This window comes from Hemitrygon akajei, chromosome 8 (assembly GCF_048418815.1).
Source record: "Hemitrygon akajei chromosome 8, sHemAka1.3, whole genome shotgun sequence".
Taxonomy (NCBI): domain Eukaryota; kingdom Metazoa; phylum Chordata; class Chondrichthyes; order Myliobatiformes; family Dasyatidae; genus Hemitrygon; species Hemitrygon akajei.
Window position 1 is genome coordinate 181,051,000 of NC_133131.1, and position 26,918 is coordinate 181,077,917.

The window sequence follows — 26,918 nt, forward strand, 5'->3', positions numbered from 1 at the left end:
TTGATTTCTCAAGTGCCTTCAATACTATACAGCCCTTCTTGCTGGGAGAAAAACGCCATTCCATGTAGGATGGCACTTCCATTGTATCTTGGATAATGCATTACCTGTCTGGCAGACCAAAGTACGCGTGGCTTCAGAGCTGTGTGTCAGACATGGCTATAAGGAGCACTGGGACCACATTGGCTCCCTTCCTGTTTACCCTGTATACTTTAGATACGACACTGAGTCATGTAACCTGCAGAACTTCCCTGCTGCCTCAGCAATAGCTGGATGTATAAAGGGAGGATAGGAGGTTGAATACAGGGCCCTGGTGGAGAACTTTGTCAAATGATGCAAGCTGAGTCATCTGCAGCTCAACATTAGTAAGACAAAGGAGATGATGATGGACTTAAAGAAGATTAAGCTTGCATCGCTCCCTGTTACTACTGATAGTGAAGATGTAGTTGTGGTGAGGACCTTCAAGTACCTGGGGGTACACCGGGATGGCAGTCTTGAGTGGAGCACCAACACAGAGGCTGTGTGCAAGAAGACCTACTGAACGTTGAAAGGACTAGATAGGGTGGATGTGGAGAGGACGTCTCCTATGGTGGGGGTATCCAGAACTAGAGGGAAACCCTTAGAACAGAGGTAAGGAGGAATTTTTTTCAGCTAGAGTAGTAAATCTGTGGAATGCTCTGCACAGTCTTCATTGGAAGCCAAGTCTGCATGTATATTTAACATGGAAGTTGATTGTTTCCTGATCGGTCTGGGCATCAAAGGAGAAGGTAGGTGTATGGGGTTGAGTAGGATCTGGGATCAGCCATGATGGAATGGCGGAGCAAACTCGATGGGCTGAATGGCCTAATTCTGCTCCTATATCTTATGTTATTATGGTTCAAGGGCCAGAGACGACTCTACTTTCTAAGGAGACTGATATCCTTTGGAGTATATAGGCCTCTCCTTCACATGTTCTACCAGTCTGTTGTCACTACTACCATCTTCTATGCAGTGATGTGCTGGGACAATGGCATCAACACAGGTGATACCAACAGACTCAATAAACTGATTAGAAAGGCTGGCTCTGTTACAGGAGTCAAACTGGTTGCATTGGAGGCTGTGGTGGAACAAAGGACCCTAAAGAAAATCCTGGCACTTCTGGACAATGTTTCTCACCCTCTGCATGCCACCTTGGCTGAACAGAGGAGCACTTACAGTAACAGACTGAGACAACTGCCCTGCTCCAAACAGTGCTCTATGAGGTCATTCTTATCCTCGGTCATTCAGCTCTATAATGAGTCAACCTATAGCTGGGGAAGTGATGACCCCTTCCTGTTAGACTGTTTGTGGTAACTTACTTCTTATTCTTTCTACTTCTATTCTATTGAACTGAATCAAACTGACTTTATTTCTTACATCTTTCACATACATGAGGAGTAAAAATCTTTATGTTACATCTTTGAATGTGCAATGTGCAAATTATAGCAATTTGTATAAATAATATGTACAGTAAGATATACAACAGAACCGTCAATATAGCTTAGAAATGCAGTTGTGTCAGCATATATTAATCAACCTGATGGCCTGGTAGAAGTAGCTATCCCAGAGCTTGTTGGTCCTAGCTTTAATGCTGTGGTGCTGTTTCCCGGATGGTAGCAGTGGAATAGTTTATGGTTGGGATGACTCAGGCCCTCAATGATCCTTCGGGCCCTTTTTACACACTTGTCTTTGTAAATGTCCTGAATAGTGGGAAGTTCACATTTACAGATGTGCTGGGATGTCCGCACCACTGTCTGCAGAACCCTTGCAATTAGGGGAGGTACAGTTCCTATACCAGGCAATGATACAACCAGTCAGGATGCTCTCAATTGTGCTCCTGTAGAAAATTCTTAGGATTTGGGGACTCATTCCAAACTTCTTCAACCGTCTGTTATTTCACATGGTAGGGGATCCTAGGACAAGGGCCACGATTTCAGGATTGAAGGACGTCCATTTAGAACAGAGATGTGGAGAAATTACTTTAGTCAGAAGGTGGTAAATCTGTGGAATTTGTTGCCACGAGCGGCTGTGGAGGCCAAGTCATTTAAGGCAGAGATAGATAGGTTCTTGATTAGCCAGGGCATCAAAAGGTACAGGGAGAAGGCAGGGGAGTGGGGATGACTGGAAGAATTGGATCAGCGCATGATTGAATGGCGGATCTAACTCGATGGGCCGAATGGACTACTTCTGCTTCTATATCTTATGGTTTGAGGTAAAAGAGGTGCTGTTGTGCTTTTTTCACCACACAGCCGGTATGTACAAACAAAGTGAGATCCTCAGTGATGTGCATACCGAGGAACTTGAAGCGGTCCATCCTGTCAACCCCAGATGCACTGATGATAATAGGGGTTAGCCTGTCTCCGTTCCTCCTATAGTCCACAACCAGCTCCTTTGTTTTTGCAACACTGAAGGAGAGGTTGTTTTCTTGACACCACTGTGTCAGGGTGATGACTTCTCTGCAGGATGCCTCAATATTATTTGAGATAAGGCCAATCAATGTAGTATGTTGCATGTGCCAACAAATTCCACAAATTCACCACCCTTTGGCTAAAGAAATTTCTCTGCTTCTGTTTTAAAAGGGTGCCCCTTTATTGTGTGACTGTGCCCTCTTGTCCTTGACACTCCCACCAGGGGAAACAACTTTTCCACATCTACTCTGTCTAGGCCTTTCAAATTTTGAAAGGTTTCAATGAGATCCCACCTCATCCTTCTGAATTCCAGCGAGTACAGACCCAGAGCCACCAAACGTTCCTTGTCTGATCAACCTTTCATTCCTGGAATCATCCTTCTGAACCTCCTCTGGACCCTCTCCAATGCCAGCACATCTTTTCTAAGATGAGGGGCCCAAAACTGTTCACAATACTCAAGGTGAGGCCTCACCAGTGCTTTATAAAGCCTCAGCATCACATCTGAGCTCTTGTATTCTAGAACTCTTGAAATGAATGCTAACATGCATTTGCCTTCCTCACCACTGACTCAACCTGCAAGTTTACCTTTAGGGTGTTCTGCACAAGGACTCCCAAGTCCTTTTGCATCTCAGATTTTTGGATTTTCTCCCCGCTTAGAAAATAGTCTGCAAGATATTAAGAGGAATAGACAAAGTGGACAGCCAGCGCCTCTTCCCCAGGGCACCACTGCTCAGTACAAGAGGACATGGCTTTAAGGTAAGGGGAGGGAAGTTCAATGGGGATATTTGAGGAAGGTTTTTCCACTCAGAGGGTGGTTGGTGCATGGAATGCACTGCCTGAGTCAGTGGTGGAGGCAGATACACTAGTGAAGTTTAAGAGACTACTAGACAGGTATATGGAGGAATTTAAGGTGGGGGGTTATATGGGAGGCAGGGTTTGAGAGTCGGCACAACCTTGTGGGCCGAAGGGCCTGTAATGTGCTGTACTATTCTATTTTCTATATTTATTTCTACTACCAAAGTGCATGACCATGCATTTTCCAACATTGTATTTCATTTGCCATTTTCATGTCCATTCTCCTAATCTTTCTATGTCCTTCTGCATCCTTCCTGTTATAAGCCCATAAGACCATAAGATATAGTCAAGTCACTTTTTATTGTCATTTCGACCATAACTGCTGGTACAGTACACAGTAAAAATGAGACAACGTTTTGAGGACCATGGTGCTACATGAACAATATAAAAACTACACTGAACTACGTAAACCAACACAAAAGCTACACTTGACTACAGACCTACCCAGGACTGCATAAAGTACACAAAACAGTGCAGGCATTAAAATAAATAATAAACAAGACAATAGACACAGAAGTCAGTAGGTTCCCCCGATGGATTGGGGGAAAATAGGAGCAGAAGTAGGCCATTTGACCCATCGAGTCTGCTCCATCATCCAATCATGGCCTGATCCAATTCTTCTAGTCATCCACACTCCCCTGCCTTCTCCCCATAACCTTTGATGCCCTGGCTAACCAAAAACCTATCTAACTCTGCCTTAAATGCACCCAATGACTTGGACTCTACAGCTGCTCATGGCAACAAATTCCACAGATTTACCACCCAATAACTAAAGTAATTTCTTTGCATCTCAGTTCTAAATGGATGTCCTTCAATCCTGAAGTCATGCCTTCTTGTCCTAGACCCCTTGACCATGGGAAATAAATTTGCCATATCTAATTTGTTCAGGCCTTTTAACATTTGGAATGTTTCTATAAGATCCCCCCTCATTCTCCTGAACTCCAGGGAATACAGCTGCCAGACATTCCTCATATGGTAACCTTTCATTCCTGGAATCAATCTCATGAATCTTCTCTGAACCCTCCCCAATGTCAGTATATCCTTTCTACAATAAGGAGCCCAACACTACCTGCCCCTCCACCAATTTTCGTATCATCTGCAAACTTGGCAACAAAGCCATCTATTCCATCATCTAAATCATTTATATACAGCATAAAAAGAAATCATCACAACACTGACCCCTGCGGAACACCACTAGTCACTGGCAGCCAACCAGAAAAGAATCCTTTTGTTCCCACTTGCTGCCTCCTACCAATCAGACAATGCTCTAACCATATTAGTAAGTTTCCTGTAATACCATGGGCTCTTAATTTGGTAAGCAGCCTCATATGTGGCACCTTGTCAAAGACTTTCTGAAAGTCCAAATATACAACATCCACTATGTCCCCTTTATCTATCCCACTTGTAATCTCCTCAAAGAATTCCAACTGGTTTGTCAGGCAGGTTTTTCCCTGAAGGAAATCATGCTGACTTTGTACTCTCTTGTCCTGTGTCACCAAATACTCCATCATCTCATCCTTAACAATTGGCTCTATCATCCTCCCAACCACTAAGTATCTATCTGTCTATCTAAGATCATAAGACATAGAGGCAGAATTAGGCCATTCAGCCCAATTCAAATCTGCTCCTGTCTGATTTATTAACCCTCCCAAACCCCAATATTCAATAGACTTCAATGAGATACACCCTCATTCTTCTCACCAGCATATTACTGGGACTGGAGGATAAGTTACGAGGAGATGAAGCTGGGACTGCTTCCCTTGGTGTGAAGGAGGTTGAGATTTATACAATTATGAGGACTATAGATAAGAAGGATGATCACAGTCTTTTCCTTGGGTTAGCAAATAAAGAACTATAGGGCAGAGGTTTAAATTGAGGGAGGAGATTTAATCAGAAGCTGAGGGGCAAAATTTTCACTGTAAGGATGGTCAGTATATGGAATGAATTGCCAAAGAAAGTGGCTGAGGTAGGTACATTAACAACATTTGGAAGGCACTTGGGCAGGTTCATGGACAGGAAAGCTTTAGAGAGAAATGGGCCAAGTGGCAGCAAAAACAACTAGCTTAGATGAGCATCTTGGTCAGCATAGAGATGGGCCGAATGACCTGTTGTGCGCTGTATGACTGCGCCTCTACAAATGCATTCACTGTGAATCTCTAAAAGGTTAGTCAGGTGATCCCAGCCTTCAGGAAGGGTAAGGCAAAGGAACACACACCAATCTTCATAGAGGGATCAGAAATGGAGAGAGTGAGCAGTTTCAAGTTCCAGGGTGTCAAGATCTCTGAGGACCTAACCTGATCCCTACATATCAATGCAGTTATAAAAGAGGCAAGACAGCAACTATACCACATTAGAAGTTTGAAGGAATATGTCAACAAGTACACTCAAAAACTTCTATAGATGTACCGTAGAGAGCATTCTGACAGGCTGCATCACTGGCTGGTATGCGGGGGGGGGGGGGGGTCTACTGCACAGGACCAAAAGAAACTGCAGAGGGTTTCAAATTTAGTCAGTTCCATCTTGGGTACTAGCCTACAAAGTACCCAGAACATCTTCAAGGAGTGGTGTCTCAGAAAGGCAGCTTCCATTATTAAGGTCCTCCAGCACCCAGGACACGCCCTTTTCTCACTGAGGTAGGAGGTAGAGAAGCCTGAAGGCACACACTCAGCGATTCAGGAACAGCTTCTTTCCTTCTGCCATCCAATTCCTAAATGGGCATTGAACCCTTAAACATGACCTCACTTTCTTAGTATATATTACTTCTGGTTTTGCATGATTTTTAATTTATTCAATATATGTATACTGTTATTTATTTATTCTTTTATATTATGTATTGCATTTGTACAATGTACTGTGTATGTAATCAAAATGGCTTCTTTGGTTTGCTAGAGTAGGAATGCTTTTATGTCTGATAAGTGTTTTCTCTCGCAGTTGTTTAGCTTTGGACTTGCTGATATGGGGATTGTATTCATTTGTTAACCAATGGGGAATGTTATTTTGTCTTGTGAGGCTGGGAGCTTGGGGGTTTTGCGGTCTTTTCAGGAGAGGCGGGAAGGAGACGCCAAGGAAGGTGGACGTGCGCTGCACTGCTCGGTCGACCACCGGTTTGTCCCAGGTGCAAGGATGTGGAGGTCGGAGGAAAGTGACAAGGGGTCGAAGGTAAAAGGTATTGGGCAGGTGGAATTGGTAGCTAGACGGTGTGGTAAAGAGGTAGAGTCCAGTTGGTTGTTGGTTCGTACGAGTGCTGACGTCATGACGTTGGAACTGCCAGCAACGGTCAGTGTTCCAGGGGAGGCGGGGCTGTGGGGGCTCCACACTCTCTCCGAGGATGAGGATGACGAGACACCGGAGGAGGAGCTAGAGCTAGAGGAAAACCCCAGAGAGGTGCCCGGCACTAGAAAAGGGAGGTTGGAGGAGGGAGGCATGACTAGGCCCCACCCCCCAGGTAGGGTGGAAGCCTCAGAGCTGGCAGCTGCACTTAACTCCCTGGTGGGAGTGGCCGAGAGGCCATGGCTGAAGCTGGGGGTGTTCTCCGGAGCCAAGCCTACTCTGGATGGGGAGGTGGACTATGAGACCTGGATCGAGCATACGTCTTTGATGTTAGAGGAGTGGCCAGGCTCAGAGGAGGAGAGGAGGCGGCGATTGGTGGGAAGTTTGAGGGGTTCGGCAGCCAAAACAGTCCGGGAGTTGAAAGCTGAAAAGCCTGGGGTTTAAGTGGAGGAATGCATTGAAGTTTTGGAGGGAGCGTTTGGGTTGTCGGGGAACCCTGGCTGCTTTTAGCAGAGTTCCAACGCCTGGAACAACGGAGAGGGGAAAAGCTCTCCGAGTACATATTTCGGATGGAGGGGATGCTTACCAGGTTGCGGCGCCGGGGGGTAGTGAAGGCGCCTGACGTGGCTAGCGTGAGGATGAGTCAGATATTCAGTGGCTCTCTGGAAGAGGACAAGGTGGCGTGGACTATCCAGCAGGCTTATAGGAAGGGCCCCCCTCCATCCTTCAGGCAACTGATCAGAGAGGTGCAGGAGGAAGAGAGAGTGTTGGGGCGGAAAAGGGGCTCGGGCCACCGGGAGCGATCCTGAGCGATACAGGAAGTGGTGGCTGGGTGGAGGACTGAAAACTCCCAGGGGAGTAGTGACCCCCTCTGGAAGGGAAGAACAGGGAAGGTACTCAGTCCCGGGGGCGGCCCATGCAGTGGGTTGGGAGCGGGGGCCGTCCTGGAAGAGGAGGGGCGGCAGGCAGTGTGTGCTTTAACTGTGGGAAAGAGAGGCATTTCAGGTGGGACTGTGGGCGGCCAAGGGTGTGCTATAGCTGTGGAGAGGAGGGACATTTGCGGTGGGATTGTGAGAGACAAGGAACCCCGCGGAGGGCAAGCCCCCCCGCGACTAAGAAGGGAGAGGTGTCGGGAAACTTAGGAGAGGCTCAGTGAGGGAACGGACTGGAGGCTCCGGAGGAACACGTTCCCAGATATCAGCCAGGGGACCACCGGGTGCCCACGCCTCTATTCCGGATGGGCTGGTAGGCCAGTGTGTGTCTACGGATAGAGGGAGTTTACGCAAAAGCCATTCTTGATATGGGGTCGCAGGTGACCTTATTGTACCGGTCTTTCTACAACAAGTATCTAAAGCATTTGCCTGTAACCCCTTTTGACGCCCTGCAGATTTGGGGTGCGAGTGAGGGTGACTACCCGTACAATGGGTACCTATCGGTGAGATTGGAGTTCTCGGAGGGCGATGTGGGAGTGTCCGAAGCCATTGAGACATTGGTGTTGGTGTGTCTGGACCCGGTGGAAATCGGTGGTGCTGCCCTCCTGGTGGGGACCAACTCCCCCGTTGTGCGACGGCTCCTGGGAGCTTGTAAGGAGAAAGGGGGGGAACACTTTCTGGAGACCCTCTCGGTGCATCCAGTGTTTTGAGCGGTATTCGAAGAAGGGGTTGCCCCCCAAGGGCTGGACCCGGTGTGTAAACGAGGGACGGTGTGGTGTACGCAGGCGAGGCCCAAGGTGATTCGACCAGGGGAGGTAGCACTCGTGATGGGGACCCCCAGATTCCCCGGAGTGCTGACCGGCGAAGCCCTGTTAGTAGACGCCCCGGACGATCTTGAAGGGGAGACACGATTTCCGACGGGCGCGCTGGTGAGGCCCGAAGTGCAGAGACCAGGGGTGGTACATGCGAGGCCTATAGCCGTAAGTGTCAGGAACACTACAGCAAGAGAAATCACCTTTAAGAGGGGAATGCCGCTGGCGCATCTGTTCCCGGTGACGGTAATGTCTAGCACACCAGCGAGGACCCCTAACGGGGGGGGGGGGGGGATTGGAGCATCAAAGGGAGCTGACCGCTGAAGCCTTTAACTTCGGGGATTCTCCAGTGTCGTCGGAGTGGAAACACAGGCTAGTGGAGAAGATGCTGAAGATGGAAGCTGTTTTCTCTCGGGGCGAGTTTGATGTGGGCTGCTCCAAAAGCACTCGCCACACCATCCGGGTGACGGAGGACACCCCGTTCCGAGAGAGATCCCGGCGGCTGGCCCCAGCAGATGTTGAGGATGTGCGGCAACACTTGTGCAAGTTGAAGGAAGCCAGAATCATAGCTGAGTCTCGAAGTCCTTATGCGTCCCCAATAGTGGTGGTACGGAAGAAGAATGGGAGGGTGCACATGTTGTGTGTTGACTACAGGACTTTGAATTGGCGAACGGTCCCTGATCAATATACTGTCCCGAGGGTTGAGGACGCGTTGGCCTGCCTGAGTGGAGCGAAATGGTTCAGTGTGCTGGACTTAAGGAGTGGGTATTACCAGATCCCGATGAGTGAGGGTGATAAAGAGAAGACAGCCTTTATCTGCCCGCTGGGGTTCTTCCAGTTCGAACGAATGCCCCAGGGCATATCGGGGGCCCCAGCCACCTTCCAGAGGCTCATGGAAAGGACTGTGGGGGATATGAATCTGTTGGAGGTGCTGGTGTACCTGGACGATTTGGTAGTGTTTGGATTGACTCTGGAGGAACATGAAGAGCGGCTGTTAAAGGTATTAAGCTGGCTTAAGGAGGAAGGGCTGAAGCTTTCCCTGGACAAATGCCAGTTCTGCAAGTCGTCAGTCAGCTACGTTGGCCATATCATTTCACAAGAGGGAGTGGCTACTGATCCAACCAAGATAGTGGCCCTGACCACCCGGCCGAAAACACAGAAAGTGAGCGCTCTGCGCTCATTTTTGGGGTTCTGTGGGTATTACTGCCGATTCGTGAAAGGACACGCCAGAATGTGTCACCCATTGACTCAGCTGTTGTGTGGCTATCCCCCGGTGGGAAAGAAAAGGAAGGGGGACCGGAGGCAAGACGCTGGAGGATACTGGAACACGGCGAAACTTTTTGGTTCGAGATGGGATGATCGATGTGAAGAGGCATTCCGATCTTTGAAAAGGGCACTGACCCAGGCCCCAGTGTTGGCTTTTGCCGATCCCCAGAAGTCATATGTGCTGCACATGGATGCCAGCCGAGAGGATCTAGGGGCTGTTCTGTACCAGGAACATGGCAAAGCATTGAGACCGGTAGCCTTTGTCAGCCGAAGCTTGTCACCATCTGAGAGAAACTATCCCACTCACAAGTTGGAATTCCTGGCGCTGAAGTGGGCGGTGGTGGACAAGTTGAGCGATTACCTGTACGGAGCCAAGTTTGAGGTGAGAAGAGATAATAATCCTCTCACTTATATTTTGACTTCGGCTAAGCTGGAAACCACAGGATATCGGTGGCTGGCGGCCTTGTCGGTATATGATTTCAGCCTGAAGTACCACCCAGGACGCAGGAATGTCGATGCGGAAGCTTTGTCACGCCAGGAGCTGGGGGAACAGGAGAAGGACGAGGAGTGGGAGAGTGTCCCTGCCCCTGGAGTGAAGGCTATGTGTCAGTTTGCTATCACCGTGAAGGCCGAGGGAAGAGGAAGGCTGGAGCAAGCTGTGGACCATTTGAGGGTTTTTGACGACGCCATACGCCTAGCTTACTGTGACCTGACCGCACTGTGGACTAAACAGTTGCCGGAACTGAGTCCGGGGGAAGTGGCTGCTGCTCAGCAAAATGAGCCGGGTCTTGGCACTGTGTGGAGAGCGGTCGAGAGGGGGGATGTGGCGTTGGCTGAGAAGGCGAAACACCCGTCCGTGCCTCTGTTATTGAAGGAGTGGCCTCGGTTAAAGTTAAAGAACCAAATCTTGTACCGGGTCACGGCACCTCAGGACCAACCCCACTGTTGGCAACTGGTCATGCCGGAGAAGTATTGGCAGACTGTACTCCAGGCCTTGCATGATGATTCCGGACACTTGGGGGTGGAAAAGACCTATGGATTACTCAAAGACCGATTCTACTGGCCCCGGATGAGGGGGGAAGTCGAAGAATACTGTAGGGGATGCAGTCGTTGCATCCAGAGGAAGACCCTGCCAGCGTCGGCGGCTCCACTGTCGCACTTGCAGAGTGCGGGACCTCTGGACCTGGTATGTATGGATTTTCTGTCGATTGAGCCTGACACCAGCAACACCGCGAATGTCTTAGTCATCACTGATCATTACACTCGCTATGCTCAGGCATTTCCCACTAAGGATCAGAAGGCGACGACAGTGGCGAAGGTGTTATGGGAGAAGTATTTTGTTTATTATGGCATTCCCAGGCGAATCCATAGTGATCAGGAGTGGGACTTTGAGAGCCGCCTTATCCATGAATTACTGACTATGCTTGGGGTTGAGAAATCCAGGACTACCCCTTATCACCCACAGGGTGATCCTCAGCCAGAGAGGTTCAACAGGACCCTGTTGGATATGCTCGGGGCGCTGGAGATTGGGCAGAAAAATAAGTGAAGTCGTCATATTGGACAATTGGTCCACTGTTACAATTGTACTTGCAATGATGCTACAGGGTACTCGCCTTATTATCTGATGTTCGCGTGGGAAGCGATGTTGCCCATTGACTTGTGTTTTGGGGCTGAAGTGGGTGAATTACCCGGGAAGCCCTATCTAAAGTATGTGTCCAATATGAAGAGGGAGTTACAGAGGACGTACGAGTTGGCCGCGGCGGCGGCTACCAAACAAAATCAGAGGAATAAGATGAGATATGATCAAAAGGTGAAGTTTGCCCAATTATTGCCGGGCGACTGGGTCCTTTTACGGAATTTGGGACTCCCTGGTAAGCACAAGTTGGCAGATCGATGGGCAGCCAGCCCCTATGTAATAGAGAGCCAGATGCCGAATCTACCAGTTTACCGGGTGAAACCTGAGGATGGGAATTGGCCTATCAAGATACTCCATCGGAATCACCTGCTGCCCCTGGGTCAAGCGGTGCGGGTGGACAAGGAGCCAGAGTGGGAGGTTGTGCCTAGTACAAGGACTCTGCTAGGGCGCGGAGCGAGGAAAGAGCCTGCTGCTGAAGAGCCGAGACGGGTCCTTAACCCTGGAATGGATACCGATTCGGAAGATGACGACTCAGATGAGTGGCCCCTGCTCCCATTCGCTGGCATTTCAGTACCAAAAGAAGAGGCTCCTGGCCCTTCCCATACTGAGTTGGGTGAGAGGAGGGAAGGTGTTGATGGTCAGATGGAGAGACAGCCAGCGTTGGGGGGGAGAGAGGGTGGAACCCGAACATGAGCCAGAGAGTTCTCAGGTGAGGGGGAAACCCCGTGAGGGAGGGGGTGAGGGTCTGACAGGTAGACCTGGGGTGTCTGAGGCAGAGGGTTCGCAGGTGAAGAGGGAGCCCAGTGAGGCGGAAGGGTTGGCAGAAGGGGTACGCAGATCTCAGAGGAGTAGGCGCCCCCCAGAGCGGTTGACATATGTGGTGCCAGGAGAACCGAGTGTGATTTCTGGGTTTTGTGTGTTGCAAGAAGCCTTGGGGAACTCTGGTAATGCCATGAGGGCATGACATTTGCTGGTGGGGGGAGAATGTACAATGTACTGTGTATGTAATCAAAATGGTTTCTTTGGTTTGCTAGAGTAGGAATGCTTTTATGTCTGATAAGTGTTTTCTCTCGCAGTTGTTCAGCTTTGGACTTGCTGATATGGGGATTGTATTCATTTGTTAACCAATGGGGAATGTTATTTTGTCTTGTGAGGCTGGGAGCTTGGGGGCTTCACGGTCTTTTCAGGGGAGGCGGGAAGGAGACGCCAAGGAAGGTGGACATGCGCTGCAGTGCTCAGTCGACCACCGGGTGGTCCCAGGTGCGAGGACGTGGAGGTCAAAGGAAAGTGACGAGGGGTCGAATGGTTCGATGGTTGAGTTCTAGCGATGTGCACTAAACTGACTGAACTTTGATAAGTTGGCGCTTTTTACTTTATTTTCTTTTCCTTCATATATACTGTGTTGCATAGTACTCTTTTAGTTTTAGTAAAATCTTTAAAGTGTATTCCATAACGTTATCTGGTGTGAGTTTGATATTGTGTGTGTACACGCGGCATAAACTTGATTCTCACAGCACCTGCATGTACGGGAGGTGGGGTGGTGAGTGGCTGGATCTCCTTTTCCCCTAGACATGTACCAGCCTGTTGGGTAAGTGTTACACATTGAACTGCCGCTGCTAAGTTAAATTTCACAACACACGTCAGTGATAATAAACCTGATTCTGAATCATTCCTGACCAGTTAATGGCACTCCTATGGTGTCTACATCACTCCCCGCTGGTGCACGTGAATGCCCGTCAGTCTATTTCACTGCCCTACAGTAAATCCTATTCCCCAACAGTCTACACGACTCCTCACTAGCCTACATCAATTCCTGGCAATTACGTAACTCCCTACCTCTCTCGAGGCTCCATAGCAGCTTCTCATAATGTTGTATCGTCAGTTTGTATTCCCTCTCAGTCTGGAGCCTGTCGTCTGGTCCAAACATGTGTGAATCCTGACTCAGCTGCAGGAACTCCTGATAGCGCATGTCGAGGGTGGAGAACAGGCGTTTGCACTCCTCAAGGTCCAGACTTCGGAACTGCAAAGGGTGGTTTACGTCCATCAAAGGCAAGCAAAGGGGGCAAGGAAGGAGAGGAGGGAGAGTGGAGGACAGGGAAGGCAAGGAGACATTTTGAGTGGAAGACAGTAACATATCAAGGAGTTGGGGTGGTGGGAAGTATGAGGCAGCAAGTTGGTAAGTGAGGATGGATAAGCATGAGGTTGATGGTAGAGGAGAGGCAGGAGGGTTTAACGAGGTGGGGAGGGCAGGGGTGAGGGAGGAAGAGTAGACAAGGATGAAGACTGGGAGGCAGAGGGTGAGTGGGAGAAATGGATGAAGTAGATAGGTGACGAGGACTGGAAAAGTGTGAGACATGATTATGAGGAGGAGTGGATAAAGGAGAATGACAAGAAGGATGGTAGCAGGATCGTCAATGGTGAAAATTAGGATGAGGGTGAGTGAAGTGCGTAAAGCACGCATGAGGAGGAGGGACAGACAGTGGGGAGGGACGGCTGGGGAAGAATGGTTGGGGAGGGAGGGACAACGTGAGGGGGCAGATGAGGGATATACTCACCACCAGCAGAGTCCAAGATCGCACCAGTTGCATGTCGCGGTTTAGGTACAGCCAGGGCAGGAGGCTCTGCATGTCAGTGTGCAGCCTGTGCCACTCGCTCACCAGGGTCTGGTGTGTGCTCTCCAGCCTGCAGAAAGCAGAGATACCGTCAGCAAGGTTGACATCACCTCTAATTCCTCTGTTACCAGTATGGACATGACCAGCACTCTAACCACACAAAGGAGTGTTACTGGGAGCCCAGGTCAGTGGTCTGGGCAGGCCATCACAGTAGATGAGTCAGTAACAGGAGAGATTTTGCAGATGATCAGTGCAGTACAGGAGAAGGGAGAAATTGAATGGGATGCAGAATGAGTGAAGTCAAGCCCACTCTAAATTAAATTTAGAGGCTACAGAGGAAGTGCAGCGTAGATTCACAAGGTTAATTCCTGGGATGTCCGGACTGATTTTGCAGAGAGGTTAGAGAGACTGGGCTTGTACACGCTGGAATTAAGGAGATTGAGAGGGGATCTGACATTGCAACATATAAGATTGCAATGATCGCACACTGTGCTGCTATGACCTTGCACCTTATTGTCTGGCTGCTCTGCACTTTGTAATTATAATGCCATATTCTGCATTCTGTTCTTGATTTTCCTTGTACACTGAAATGAATTGATCTGTATGGACAGCTAAATATTTTGCAACATATAAGATTATTAAGGGATTGGACAAGATAGAGGCAGGAAATATGTTCCAGATGCTGGGAGAGTCCAGTACCAGAGGGCATGGTTTGAGAATAAGGGGTAGGTCATTTAGGACAGAGTTAAGGAAAAACTTCTCCCAGAGAGTTGTGGGGGTCTGGAATGCACTGCCTCGGAAGGCAGTGGAGGCCAATTCTCTGGATGCTTTCAAGAAGGAGCTAGATAGGTATCTTATGGATAGGGGCATCAAGGGATATGGGGACAAGGCAGGAACTGGGTATTGACAGCAGATGATCAGCCATGATCTCAGAATGGCGGTGCAGGCTCGAAGGGCCGAATGGTCTACTTCTGCACCTATTGTCTATAAATTGGTTTATTATTGTCATGTACTGACGTCCAGTGTTTTAAGACCATAAGACATTAAGAGCTGAAGTAGGCCATTCAGCCCACTGAGTCTGCTCCACTATTCCATCACAGCTTATCACATACAAGAAGCCAGGTGTATGGGGTTGAGTAGGATCCGGGATCAGCCATGATGAAACGGCAGAGCAGACTAGATGGGCTGAATGGCCTAATTCTTCTCCTAAGTCTTATGATCTTATTTATTATCCCTCTCAACCCCATTCTCCAGCCTTCTTCTCATAACTTTTGATACCTTGATTAATCAAGGATCTATCAACCACTTCTTTAAACATACCCAATGACTTGGCCTCCACAGAGGTATATGGCACTAAGTTCCATGAATCACCAACCTCTGGCTAATCCATTTTTGTTCTAAATGCACGTACCTCTATTCTGAGGCTGTGTCCTCGTTCTGGACTCCCCCACTATAAGAAAAATCCTCTCCACATCCACTCTATCCAGATCTTTCAATCTTTATTAAGTTGCAATGAGATACCCCTAATTCTTCTAAACTCCAGACCCAGAGCCATTAAAAGTCCTGTTCTGCATGCTGTCCATACAGATCAATTCATTTCAGTGTACAAGGAAAATCAAGAACAGAATGCAGAATATGGCATTATAATTACAAAGTGCAGTGCAGCCAGACAATAAGGTGCAAGGTCATAGCAGCATAGAGTGCGAGGTCAACACTCTGTTATGGTCCGGTCCGTTAACTACTCATTTCAGTTAACTTCCTTTTCCCTGTGTTCCACTGGGCTCCTTGATTAGGGTATCTATCTGAACCTCATTCAAACTGGCAGTATATAAACTCCAGCTTACATCTACTCGCTGTTGGATCACCACCTCAGCAGAGAGGCTATGCAAGTTCCTAGCCCGAGTCAAGTTCTGAGTCGCCGAGAATAAGGGGCCATCTTCCGAGCTGCCTTGAATAAGGGACCGTCTTCTGAGCCACTGAGAATAAGGGTTTGTCTTCTAAGCCACCACGAGTAAGGGACCCTCTTACAAGCCGCCGAGAATAAGGGACCGTCTTCTGAGCCACTGAGAATAAGAGACCGTCATAAGCTTCTCCGTGTCATGATTGGTATTGTCAGTCGTTGGTTGGTTTAGTCGTCTCGTTCCCAGCTGAGTAGGTCCGGCTGTTTGCCGCTACTCCGAGTTGGGAATTCTGTCTCTTCGTATCTAGCTGAGGATTGCTGGCCGCTTGCCACTCCTCTGAGCCAAGATATGAATTGTCTGTCTTTGTTTGGTGTTGTCATCTCCATGTTCCAGTTCCAGGCTCCGAGTTCGAGTCCAGTCAGGGCTCCGAGTTCCAGCCTGGTCCAAGTAATGTCCAAGTCTGCCTCCATCTCAAGTCTCTGTGCCTGTGTCTTGCACTTGGGTCCACTCCTTGAATCGCACCAGCCGCCTCCTTGCAACACACTCATCTTTCTGTACTATAGAACTATTAAATAGTTTTATAACAGTGGGGTAGAAACAGTCCTTGAGCCTGGTGTTTGCAAGTTTTTGTATCTGCTGTCTGATGGGGGGTGGTGAGGGAGGAGAAGGGAGAATGTCTGGAAAGGGGGAGGAGACAGAGAATGTGTGGGGAGGAGGGAGTAGAGAATGTCTCGGGGGAGAAGAGAGAATCATTGGGAAGGGGAAGAAGAAAGATTGTCTAGGGAGGGTGAGGACAGAGAACGTCTGGAGAGGAGTGAGGAGAGAGAATGTCTGGTGAAGGATGAGGAGACAGATTGTCTGGGGAAAGTGGGGAGTGAACGTCTGGGGAGGGTGAGGGGAGAGAATGTCTGGGGAAGGTGAGGAGAGAATGTCTGGGAATGGGAGGAGAGAGAATGTCTGGGGAGGGGGGAGAAGATAATCTCGGCGGTGTGTGGGGTCAATGATTATGCTGGCTGCCTTACTGAGGCAGTGAGAAGTGTAGACAAGAGTCCATGGAGGGGAGGCTGGTTTCCATGAAGTGCTGAGCTGTGTGCACAACTCCCTGTAGTCTCTATTGTTCACAGGCCAAGCAGTTACCATACCAACCCCTGTTGCACCCAGACAGGATACTTTCGACAAAAATTGGCAAGGGGCGATGAGGACATGCCAAGCTTTTTTAGACTTATGAAGAAATTGAGGCACTGGTGAACACGGCTCTAATGCTCCACACTGACCCCTCTGGAGCATCACACTGAACACAGAATAGTACAGCACAGGGGCAGGCCCTTGGCCTTAAATGTCTGCCCTGTCCACACTACCAAATTAAACGGCTCATTTGTCTGCAGAGTCATAAAAATATAGAAAACCTACAGCACAATACAGGCCCTTCGGCCCACGAAGCTGTTCTGAACATGTCCCTACCTTAGAACTACCTAGGCTTTACCTATAGCCCACTATTTTTCTAAGCTCTGTGTAGCTATCCAGGAGTCTCTTTAAAGACCCTATCGTTTCTGCCTCCACCACTGCTGCCGGCAGCCCATTCCACGCACTCACCACTCTCTGCATAAAAAACTTACCCCTGACATGTCCTCTATACCTGTTTCCAAGCACCCTAAAACTATGCTCTCTCGAGCTAGCCATTTCAGCCCTGGGAAAAAGCCTCTGACTATGCACACAACCAATGCCTCTCATTATCTTGTACACCTCTATCAGGTCAACTCTCAACCTCCGTCGCTTCAAGGAGAAAAGGCCGAGTTCACTCAACCTATCCTCATAAGGCATGCTCCCCAATCCAGGCAACATCCTTGTAAATCTCCTCTGCTCCCTTTCTATGGTTTCCACGTCCTACCTGTAGTGAGGCGATCAGAATTGAGCACAGTACTCCAAGTGGGGTCTGACCCGGGTCCTTTATAGCTGCAACTTATCAAATGCCTTGCTGAAACCCATATACACTACATCTACGGCTTTACCTTCATCAATGTGTTTAGTCACATCCTCAAAAAATTCAATCAGGCTCATAAGGCATGACCTGCCTTTGACAAAGCCATGCTGACTATTCCTAATCATATTATGCCTCTCCAAATGTTGATAAATCCTGCCTCTCAGGATCTTCTCCATCAACTTACCAACCACTGAATTAAGGCTCACTGGCCTATAATTTCCTGGGCTATCCCTGCTCCCTTTCTAGAATAAGGGAACAATATCCACAACCCTCCAATCCTCCGGAACCTCTTTCGTCCTCATTGATGATGCAAAGATCATTGCCAGAGGCTCAGCAATCTCCTCCCTTGTTCCCCACAGTAGCCTGGGGTACATCCCGTCCGGTCCCGGTGATTTATCCAACTTGACGCTTTCCATAAGCTCCAGCACATTCTCTTCCTTAATATCTACATTCTCAAGCTTTTCAGTCCACTGTAAGTCATTCTATAATCACTAAGATCCTATTCTGTAGTGAATACTGAAGCAAAGTATTCATTAAGTACCTCCTCTATTTCCTCCAGTTCCATTCACACTTTTCACTGTCACACTTGATTAGTCCTATTCTCTCTCACTCCATTCCCTGCCTGTTCATGTACTGCCTAAACACCAGATAGAGGGTAGAAGAGTGGGAAAGAGTGTCTGAGGAAGTGTGTGAGGGAGTGGCATATTTACCTGCTCGCTGCATCCAGAGCCTCTTTGTTTGTGGGGGGCACCATAAAGCAGACGGACGGAACAAGAGCTTCGCTCCCTGATCCACTCACCACCTTCCACTTCGATGCTTGGCTGTTGTCAACGAGGACATACTCATCTCCTTTATTCACTGTAATCTGGGTGTCCAAAACACAGTTCAACACTCACAGGGTCCTAGAACACTGCTCCTCTCTCACCCAACACACTGTCTCCTGCTTCCCCCCTTCTTGCCCTTTAGGGTTAGGGTCACTCCCCCTTCTTCCTCCCCTTTTCCCAACTCCCACCCTTCCTTTGCCCTCCCATGCTCCCGTTTCCCCCTCTCTGCCCCTACCTCAGCCCTCTCCTCTCCCTCACTCTTTCCCAACTCCCAAACTCTCCTCTCACCCTCCTCATCTCTCCCCATTCTCCCCTCCCCTCTCCCTCAATCCTCTTTCACATCTCTACCCAATTCTCAAACTCCCCTTCACCTCCCCTCTCCCTTCCATTCCCATCCTCTGCTACATTTACATCTCTTCCTCCCCCGCACCCTTTCCACTTTCCTTTGCTCTACCTTCCATTCCCACCCCCTCCCTCCCTCCTCTCCTCGTCCCTTCCCTCCCCTCTACCTCCCCCTCACCTGCTTCATCCTCCCTCCCTCTTTTCCCTACCTTTCCCCTCTCTCCCCTCACCTCCATTTGCTTGTAGTCACAAACTGCCTGGACCATCAGCTTCGCCTTCAGAGGATGCCCTGGGTTACGAGGCTTTAGCTGGATGATGGTCTTTGCCCGTTTGCTCAGGCCGTTCAGGTGTGCTCTGTAATCTGAGAGTTGTTCCTTCTCGCCCTGAAGCCAAAATAGGCACAGAGTTACCATCCAGTTCGGAGGGACACTGAGAGCAGCGGGCATGTTACAGGGAGTGAGGCAAGTGTCAGGGTGATAGGTAGTGAATGTGACAAGGGGGGTGACAAGGAGTGTGTGTGACAGAGGTAAGATGGGGAGTGTGTGTGACAGGGTGTGTGTGATCTGGGTGACAGGGAGTGAGAATGACAAGGGGGTGACAAGGAGTGAATGTGACAGGAGATGACGGGGCGTGAGTGTCACAAGGAGTGAATGTGACAGGAGGTGTGACAGGCACTGAGTGTGATGTGTATGTGACAGGTGGGTGTGAAGGGGAGTGAGATTAACAGGGGGTGAAGAGGAATGAGTGTAACAGGGCAATGGGGGGGCGAGTTCAATGGGGGAGCGAGTGCAACGCAGGGGCAAGGGCGATGGGGGTGCGAGGGCGACAAGGGGGCGTGGGTGACGGTGGTTGGCAATGACTGGGAGGCTGAGTGTGACGGGGGTTCTGAACATGTGACATATATGGGCTGTCAGGAGGTTCAGGGTGACCTACAATGGAATCCTGCAGCAGGTCCTCGAGTCGGGTCACTGTTTGGGATCGATCACACGTGTACTTCTTCCTCATTGTCTCCTGAAGCTTCCTGAGAAAATTCTCTGCATCCTTCACATCTGCAAAATACTGCAGGGAGTTCAAGAGAGGTCAGTGTGTAATCATTACAACATGACTCCCCCACATCTGTGAACCATTAGCTCCACTCCTCTGTCATCCTTCCTAATCTACCCATCCTCCCACGGCCCCATTCTCCCCTCGTCTCCCAGAAAATTGCAGCCTCATTCACATAATTCATCCTGTTCTCTGGTTTTTCCCTTGCTCAACACCTCAAGAATCTTTCACACCCTCTCACATCTTTGTATTAAATAATCAGTGTTCCAAGTTCTAGAATTTGTTCCTGAAGTTCCTCTGTACCTCCTGGACAAGGACAACGTATCTCAGTCTCTGAACTGTTGTCTCCATGTTTAGTTTTGGATTTTTTTTTGTGAGAATTTTTTTGATGGAGTATCTGGAGAGTTTTATTTCACTGATAGCTGAACTGGAAACAGAAAATACAAGAAACACCCTCAGATAACTCATTTTCCCTCATTCTGGTCCCCGTGAAAGTCTGGATCCTGAATTGTTAACTGTTCTTGTCTCCACAGATGTTGCCTGCTGTGGTGATATCACGTGCAATGATGTGCCAGTACATGATTGGACAGACCACTGAGCATGCGCAGGATTGCCAGAATGTTCCAGCATGTGGCTGGGTTAAGATGCGTTTGTTTATTACTGTAAATAAATGTTCTCTAATTTTTCCAGAATATGATTCTTCACTGTTAACCTACAGTATGTTTAAATTGAAGTAACATAACATGGTGTCAGAAGTAGTTCTGGAAGAATAATGCGGGAAAATCGAGAATCAAAAATTAAGATAATCAAAAAAAAAGAGAAGAAGAAAAAAGTTTGATGTACATAGTCTTCTCCTTTCGCTTGTTCTTTCTTTCCTCTCTTTTCTGTAAGTGTATACCTCAGATAAATATTGTGTGGAGATTTGTGGCATATATGACTATATGATATACATGTACAATATCTGAAGTACATCTTATGGAAATGTTTGTTTGATGATGAGCTTCAATAAAAAATAAATTACAGACAGAAGAAAAAAGTTTGAACTGTAAACGGTAAAATGGAAGGTTTTCAACCCTCACCAAAACTTCAACTGACTGGCAATGTAGCTGAGAACTGGAGGATATTCAAGCAACAGTTTGAACTGTACTTATCAGCGATCGATTCTGAAGAAAAATCTGAAAAATACAAAGCTGCACTTTTGCTCCATGTAATTGGGAATGACGCAGCAGAGGTATATAATAATTTTGTCTTTGAAGATGGAGATAATTTCAATTAAAGTTGATAATGGACAGATTTGAAGCATTTTGTATACCTAAGTATTTTGTATACAGAGGAGATTTACCAGGATGCTGCCTGGCTTAGAAAATATGGATTATGATCAGGGATTAAGGGAGCTAGGGCTTTACTCTTTGGAGAGAAGGAGGATGAAAGGAGACATGATAGAGGTGTACAAGATATTAAGAGGAACAAACAGAGTGGACAGCCAGCACCTCTTCCCCAGGGCACCACTGCTCAGTACAAGAGGACATGGCTTTAAGGTAAGGGGAGGGAAGTTCAAGGGGGATATTAGAGGAAGGTTTTTCACTCAGAGTGTGGTTAATGCATGGAATGCACTGCTTCAGTCAGTAGTGGAGGCAGATACACTAGTGAAGTGACTAGACAGGTATATGGAGGAATTTAAGGTGGGGGGGGTTATATGGGAGGCAAGGTTTGAGGGTCGGCACAACATTGTGGGCCGAAGGGCCTGTAATGTGCTGTACTACTCTGTGTTCTATGTTCTAAGCGTAATTTAACATATAAGCTATATAAATTCTTCACATGTGTGCAGAGAGTTGCTGAAACAATTGATCAGTATGATACTGAGTTAAGAAAGTGTAGTAGAATGTGAGTTTGGATTGCTCACTTGCTCTCATTAAAGATAGAATTGTTTGTGGCATTCAAGATAATGCTCTGAGAGAAAGGCTGTTGAGAGAGCAAGATTTAAATTTTGAAAAAGCTTTGGCACTTTGCAAAGCTTCTGAGACTGTGATGTTACAGGCTGAAGAGCTTTTTGTTGAAAACTGCAATGTAAGTGCTGTAAAAGAGCGCAAATATATCAAGAAATACAATAATACATCGACAAAACTGACAGAGAGCAAGACAGCATTTGAAAAAAAAGTCATGTGATCACTGTGCACTGGAACTTTGTCCAAATCAGTGTCCCACATAAGGCAAAATTTGCAATGGCTGCGGTAAGATTAATCATTTTTCATGCTGTTGTAAAAGTAGAAAGAAGGAAAATAAAATGAAACAAGTAAATGCTGTGATTGAAGATGAACATGCGGAATTTTATATAGATGCACTTTGTGAAAATAAACAAAATAAGAATGACTGGACTATTCCGTTGCAAGTGAATCAAAACAATATTCTGTTTAAACTTAATACTGGAGCGCAAGTAAATGTTCTTGGAGAATCTGAGTTTAACGCTTTAAAGCCAAGACCTAAGTTAGACATTCCAATTAAAGGAACATGCGTGGCAAAGGTATCACACAAAAATATTATGCATACACTTTCACTTGAGTTCATGCCAAAAAATGTACAGTCAATTCTAGGTTTATCTGCCTGTGAAAGACTTAAATTTGGTTAAAAGAGTTTGTCTCGGATAGTGACACAGAGCTGAAGTGACAGAATGCTGCATTACAGTCAGCAGAAGGTGATGTAACTCAACTGCAGGTCCAGCTCATGGAGGCAAATACTGACACGGAAAATATAAAAGCAGTAGCTGCAGTGTCTGAGACGACCAAACAGAAGGCAATTGATGATTTGAAAAAGCAATGGCAAGAGGAATTTGCTTCAATGCAAGCAATAATGAAAGAGACACTGAGAGAATGAGATTCAGTTTCATCACCGTCTAGAGCAAGAACATTCACAGTGGGCACAGTATAAGGAAAAAGTGAAAGCACATGTGACTTAAATGAAGAAAAGAAGGTTCGTATTTCATTACAAATGGAAGTGGAACGTGAATTGACTGATCTAAGGAGATGCTTGTCTGAAGGACGAGACAAAGTGAGGATACAAGATAAAATGAACACATGGACACAGACCAGATCATACTTGTTCCAAACAGAGGAGGGAGCAGTGTTAAGAAGAAATCACAAAGACCTTAAGAAAGAGTCAACTTCAGAGTTTCAGTTATCTGATATAGATGTGTTTTGATTAACACTGTTAATTGTTTTTTTCTTTTTAAGGAAGATGTGGAGATATCACGTGCAATGATGTGCCAGCACATGATTGAACAGAGCACTGAGCATGCACGGGACTGCCAGAATGTTCCAGCACATGGCTAGGTTAAGACGTGTTTGTTTATAACACATGGTACGTTTAAACAGAAGTAACATAACACTTGCCCTGACATCCCAACAAACTCTGGAGTGCCTGGCCACTGCCATCTCAAACACCACATACATCTCCACTCATCTACAGCATGCCGGCCCCTCCCACAGCACCTCACCTCAGTCTCTCTCTCTGGCCCCTGCCCGACACCTCCACCTGACCCATGTCCACTCATCCATAGCATGCCAACCACTCCCATCCCCCCAGTCTCTCCCCACCAACCCATCACCACTCATCCACAGTGTGCCAGATCCTCTTCCCCAGCCCATCACCATTCATCCACAGTGTGCCAGACCCTCTCCCCCAGCCCATCACCAATCATCCAGTGTGCTAGACCCTCTTCCCCAATCCATCACCATTCATCCACAGTGTGCCAGACCCTCTCCCCCAGCCCATCACCAATCATCCAGTGTGCCAGACCCTCTTCCCCAGCCCATCACCATTCATCCACAGTGTGCCAGACCCTCTCCCTCAGCCCATCACCAATCATCCAGTGTGCTAGACCCTCTCCCCCAATCCATCACCATTCATCCACAGTGTGCCAGACCCTCTCCCCCAGCCCATCACCAATCATCCAGTGTGCCAGACCCTCTCCCCCAGCCCATCACCAATCATCCAGTGTGCCAGACCCTCTCCCCCAGCCCATCACCAATCATCCAGTGTGCCAGACCCTCTTCCCCCAGCCCATCACCATTCATCCAGTGTGCCAGACCCTCTTCCCACCAACCCATCACCACTCATCCACAGTGTGCCAGACCCTCTCCCCCAGCCCATCACCAATCATCCACAGTGTGCCAGACCCTCTTCCCCAGCCCATCACCAATCATCCAGTGTGCCAGGCCCTCTTCCCACCAACCCATCACCATTCATCCACAGTGTGCCAGACCCTCTCCCCCAGCCCATCACCAATCATCCACAGTGTGCCAGACCCTCTTCCCCAGCCCATCACCAATCATCCAGTGTGCCAGGCCCTCTCCCCCAGCCCATCACCACTCATCCACAGTGTGCCAGGCCCTCTCCCCCAGCCCATCACCACTCATCCACAGTGTGCCAGGCCCTCTCCCCCCAGCCCATCACCAATCATCCAGTTTGCCAGACCCTCTCCCCCCAGCCCATCACCAATCATCCACAGTGTGCCAGACCCTCTCCTCCACCCATCACCACTCATCCACAGTGTGCCAGACCCTCTCCCCCAGCCCATCACCACTCATCCACAGTGTGCCAGGCCCTCTCCCCCCAGCCGATCACCAATCATCCAGTTTGCCGGACCCTCTCCCCCCAGCCCATCACCACTCATCCACAGTGTGCCAGGCCCTCTTCCCCAGCCCATCACCAATCATCCAGTGTGCTAGACCCTCTTCCCCAATCCATCACCAATCATCCAGTGTGCTAGACCCTCTCCCCCAATCCATCACCAATCATCCAGTGTGCCAGGCCCTCTCCCCCCAGCCCATCACCAATCATCCACAGTGTGCCAGACCCTCTCCTCCACCCATCACCACTCATCCACAGTGTGCCAGACCCTCTCCTCCACCCATCACCACTCATCCACAGTGTGCCAGACCCTCTCCCCCAGCCCATCACCACTCATCCACAGTGTGCCAGACCCTCTTCCCCAGCCCATCACCACTCATCCACAGTGTGCCAGGCCCTTTCCCCCCAGCCCATCACCAATCATCCAGTTTGCCAGACCCTCTCCCCCCAGCCCATCACCACTCATCCACAGTGTGCCAGGCCCTCTCCCCCCAGCCCATCACCAATCATCCACAGTGTGCCAGACCCTCTCCTCCACCCATCACCACTCATTCACAGTGCCAGACCCTCTTCCCCAGCCCATCACCAATCATCCACAGTGTGCTAGACCCTCTCCCCCAATCCATCACCACTCATCCACAGTGCCAGACCCTCTCATCCACCCATCACCACTCATTTACAGTGTGCCAGACCTTCTCCCCCCAATGCATCACCACTCATCCAGTGTACCAGACCCTCTCCCCCCACAACCCATCACCACTCATCCAGTGTACCAGACCCTCTCCCCCACCCATCACCACTCAACCACAGTGTGCCAGACCCTCTCCCCCTCAATCCATCACCACTCATCCAGTGTGCCAGACCCTCTCCTCCCAACCCATCACCACTCATCCAGTGTGCCAGACCCTCTCCTCCCAACCCATCACCACTCATCCACAGTGTGCCAGACCCATTCCCCCCCCAACCCATCACCACTCAGCCACAGTGTGACAACTTCCCCCTGAACTCTTCTTCTGGCTCACCTCCACTCATCCACAATGGGCTGGCATCCACTATGGCTCTTACCCACCCCTCCTCTCTATGGAGAGCAGTGTACATACCTGGAAGTAGGCCGTGTTCTCCTTGAGGTGAGCCTCAATGCAGCAGCATAGCTGCAGTATCCAACTCCACTGCGTCTGCAGAGCTGCCATAAAAGCCTGGCAACACAAGATAGGTGTGTCAAAGATCAGGATGGGAGAGCAGCAACAGGCCATTTGTCTCTGCTACCTGCCCGCCTCCCCGCACCCCCCGCTCTGACCACAGACGTGGTTGCCACCTTAGATAGATAGATAGATAGATAGATACTTTATTCATCCCCATGGGGAAATTCAACTTTTTTTTCCAATGTCCCATACACTTGTTGTAGCAAAACTAATTACATACAATACTTAACTCAGTAAAAAATATGATATGCATCTAAATCACTATCTCAAAAAGCATTAATAATAGCTTTTAAAAAGTTCTTAAGTCCTGGCGGTTGAATTGTAAAGCCTAATGGCATTGGGGAGTATAGACCTCTTCATCCTGTCTGAGGAGCATTGCATCGATAGTAACCTGTCGCTGAAACTGCTTCTCTGTCTCTGGATGGTGCTATGTAGAGGATGTTCAGAATTTTCCATAATTGACCGTAGCCTACTCAGCGCCCTTCGCTCAGCTACAGATGTTAAACTCTCCAGTACTTTGCCCACGACAGAGCCCGCCTTCCTTACCAGCTTATTAAGACGTGAGGCGTCCCTCTTCTTAATGCTTCCTCCCCAACACGCCACCACAAAGAAGAGGGCGCTCTCCACAACTGACCTATAGAACATCTTCACTCACAACGCTACTCAGGGAGGATCAATAAATGTGGTTCCCCACTTCGACTGGCCACTTTACCTCATCATATCTCTACCTGCCCTTTTCTCATAGGGCCACAGGGCCCTGAACTGGGCAGTTTTGGGGGAATTAGGCATGATCTAATTGAAGTTGGCTAGGTGAGCAAACATCAGCTGAAGAGAAAGGAATGGATAGCAATAGGAAGATGTTTAAATATGTTTAGCAAGAGTTCAGCAGCAGCTAATTCCTGCAAAGCAGAAGGGCAAAGATGGTGAAATCGAAATCGCATATACCACTTGTGCTGGTGGCTTGTTGTAGACTCCCACCGCCCTCTGAGTGAAGAAGCTCCCCCTCATGTTCCACTAAAAATTTCACCTTTTACCTTTATCCCATGACCTCTAGTCCTAATCCCACCCAACTTCAATGGGAAAAGCCTGCTTGCATCTACCCTATCTATATCCCTCTATTAAATCTTCTCTCAATCTTCTACATTCCAAGAATAATGTCCTAATCTATTCAATCTTTCCTTCTTACTCAGGT

The 26,918-nt window shown here is 48.5% G+C and overlaps 1 protein-coding gene across 15 annotated transcripts in view; it reads right to left on the reverse strand.

Moving 5' to 3' along the window:
- Window positions 1–26,918, reverse strand: part of LOC140732488 (plectin-like) — a 384,936-nt gene that overhangs the window by 104,885 nt on the left and 253,133 nt on the right. For all 15 annotated transcript variants that reach the window (XM_073055248.1, XM_073055247.1, XM_073055243.1 and 12 more), the window contains 6 exons: window positions 25,625–25,720; window positions 19,788–19,913; window positions 19,085–19,237; window positions 18,399–18,553; window positions 13,750–13,876; window positions 13,031–13,214 (listed from right to left, as the gene is read on the reverse strand). In XM_073055248.1, the coding sequence (XP_072911349.1) occupies window positions 13,031–13,214; window positions 13,750–13,876; window positions 18,399–18,553; window positions 19,085–19,237; window positions 19,788–19,913; window positions 25,625–25,720 (841 nt within the window). The remainder of the gene's footprint in view (window positions 1–13,030; window positions 13,215–13,749; window positions 13,877–18,398; window positions 18,554–19,084; window positions 19,238–19,787; window positions 19,914–25,624; window positions 25,721–26,918) is intronic.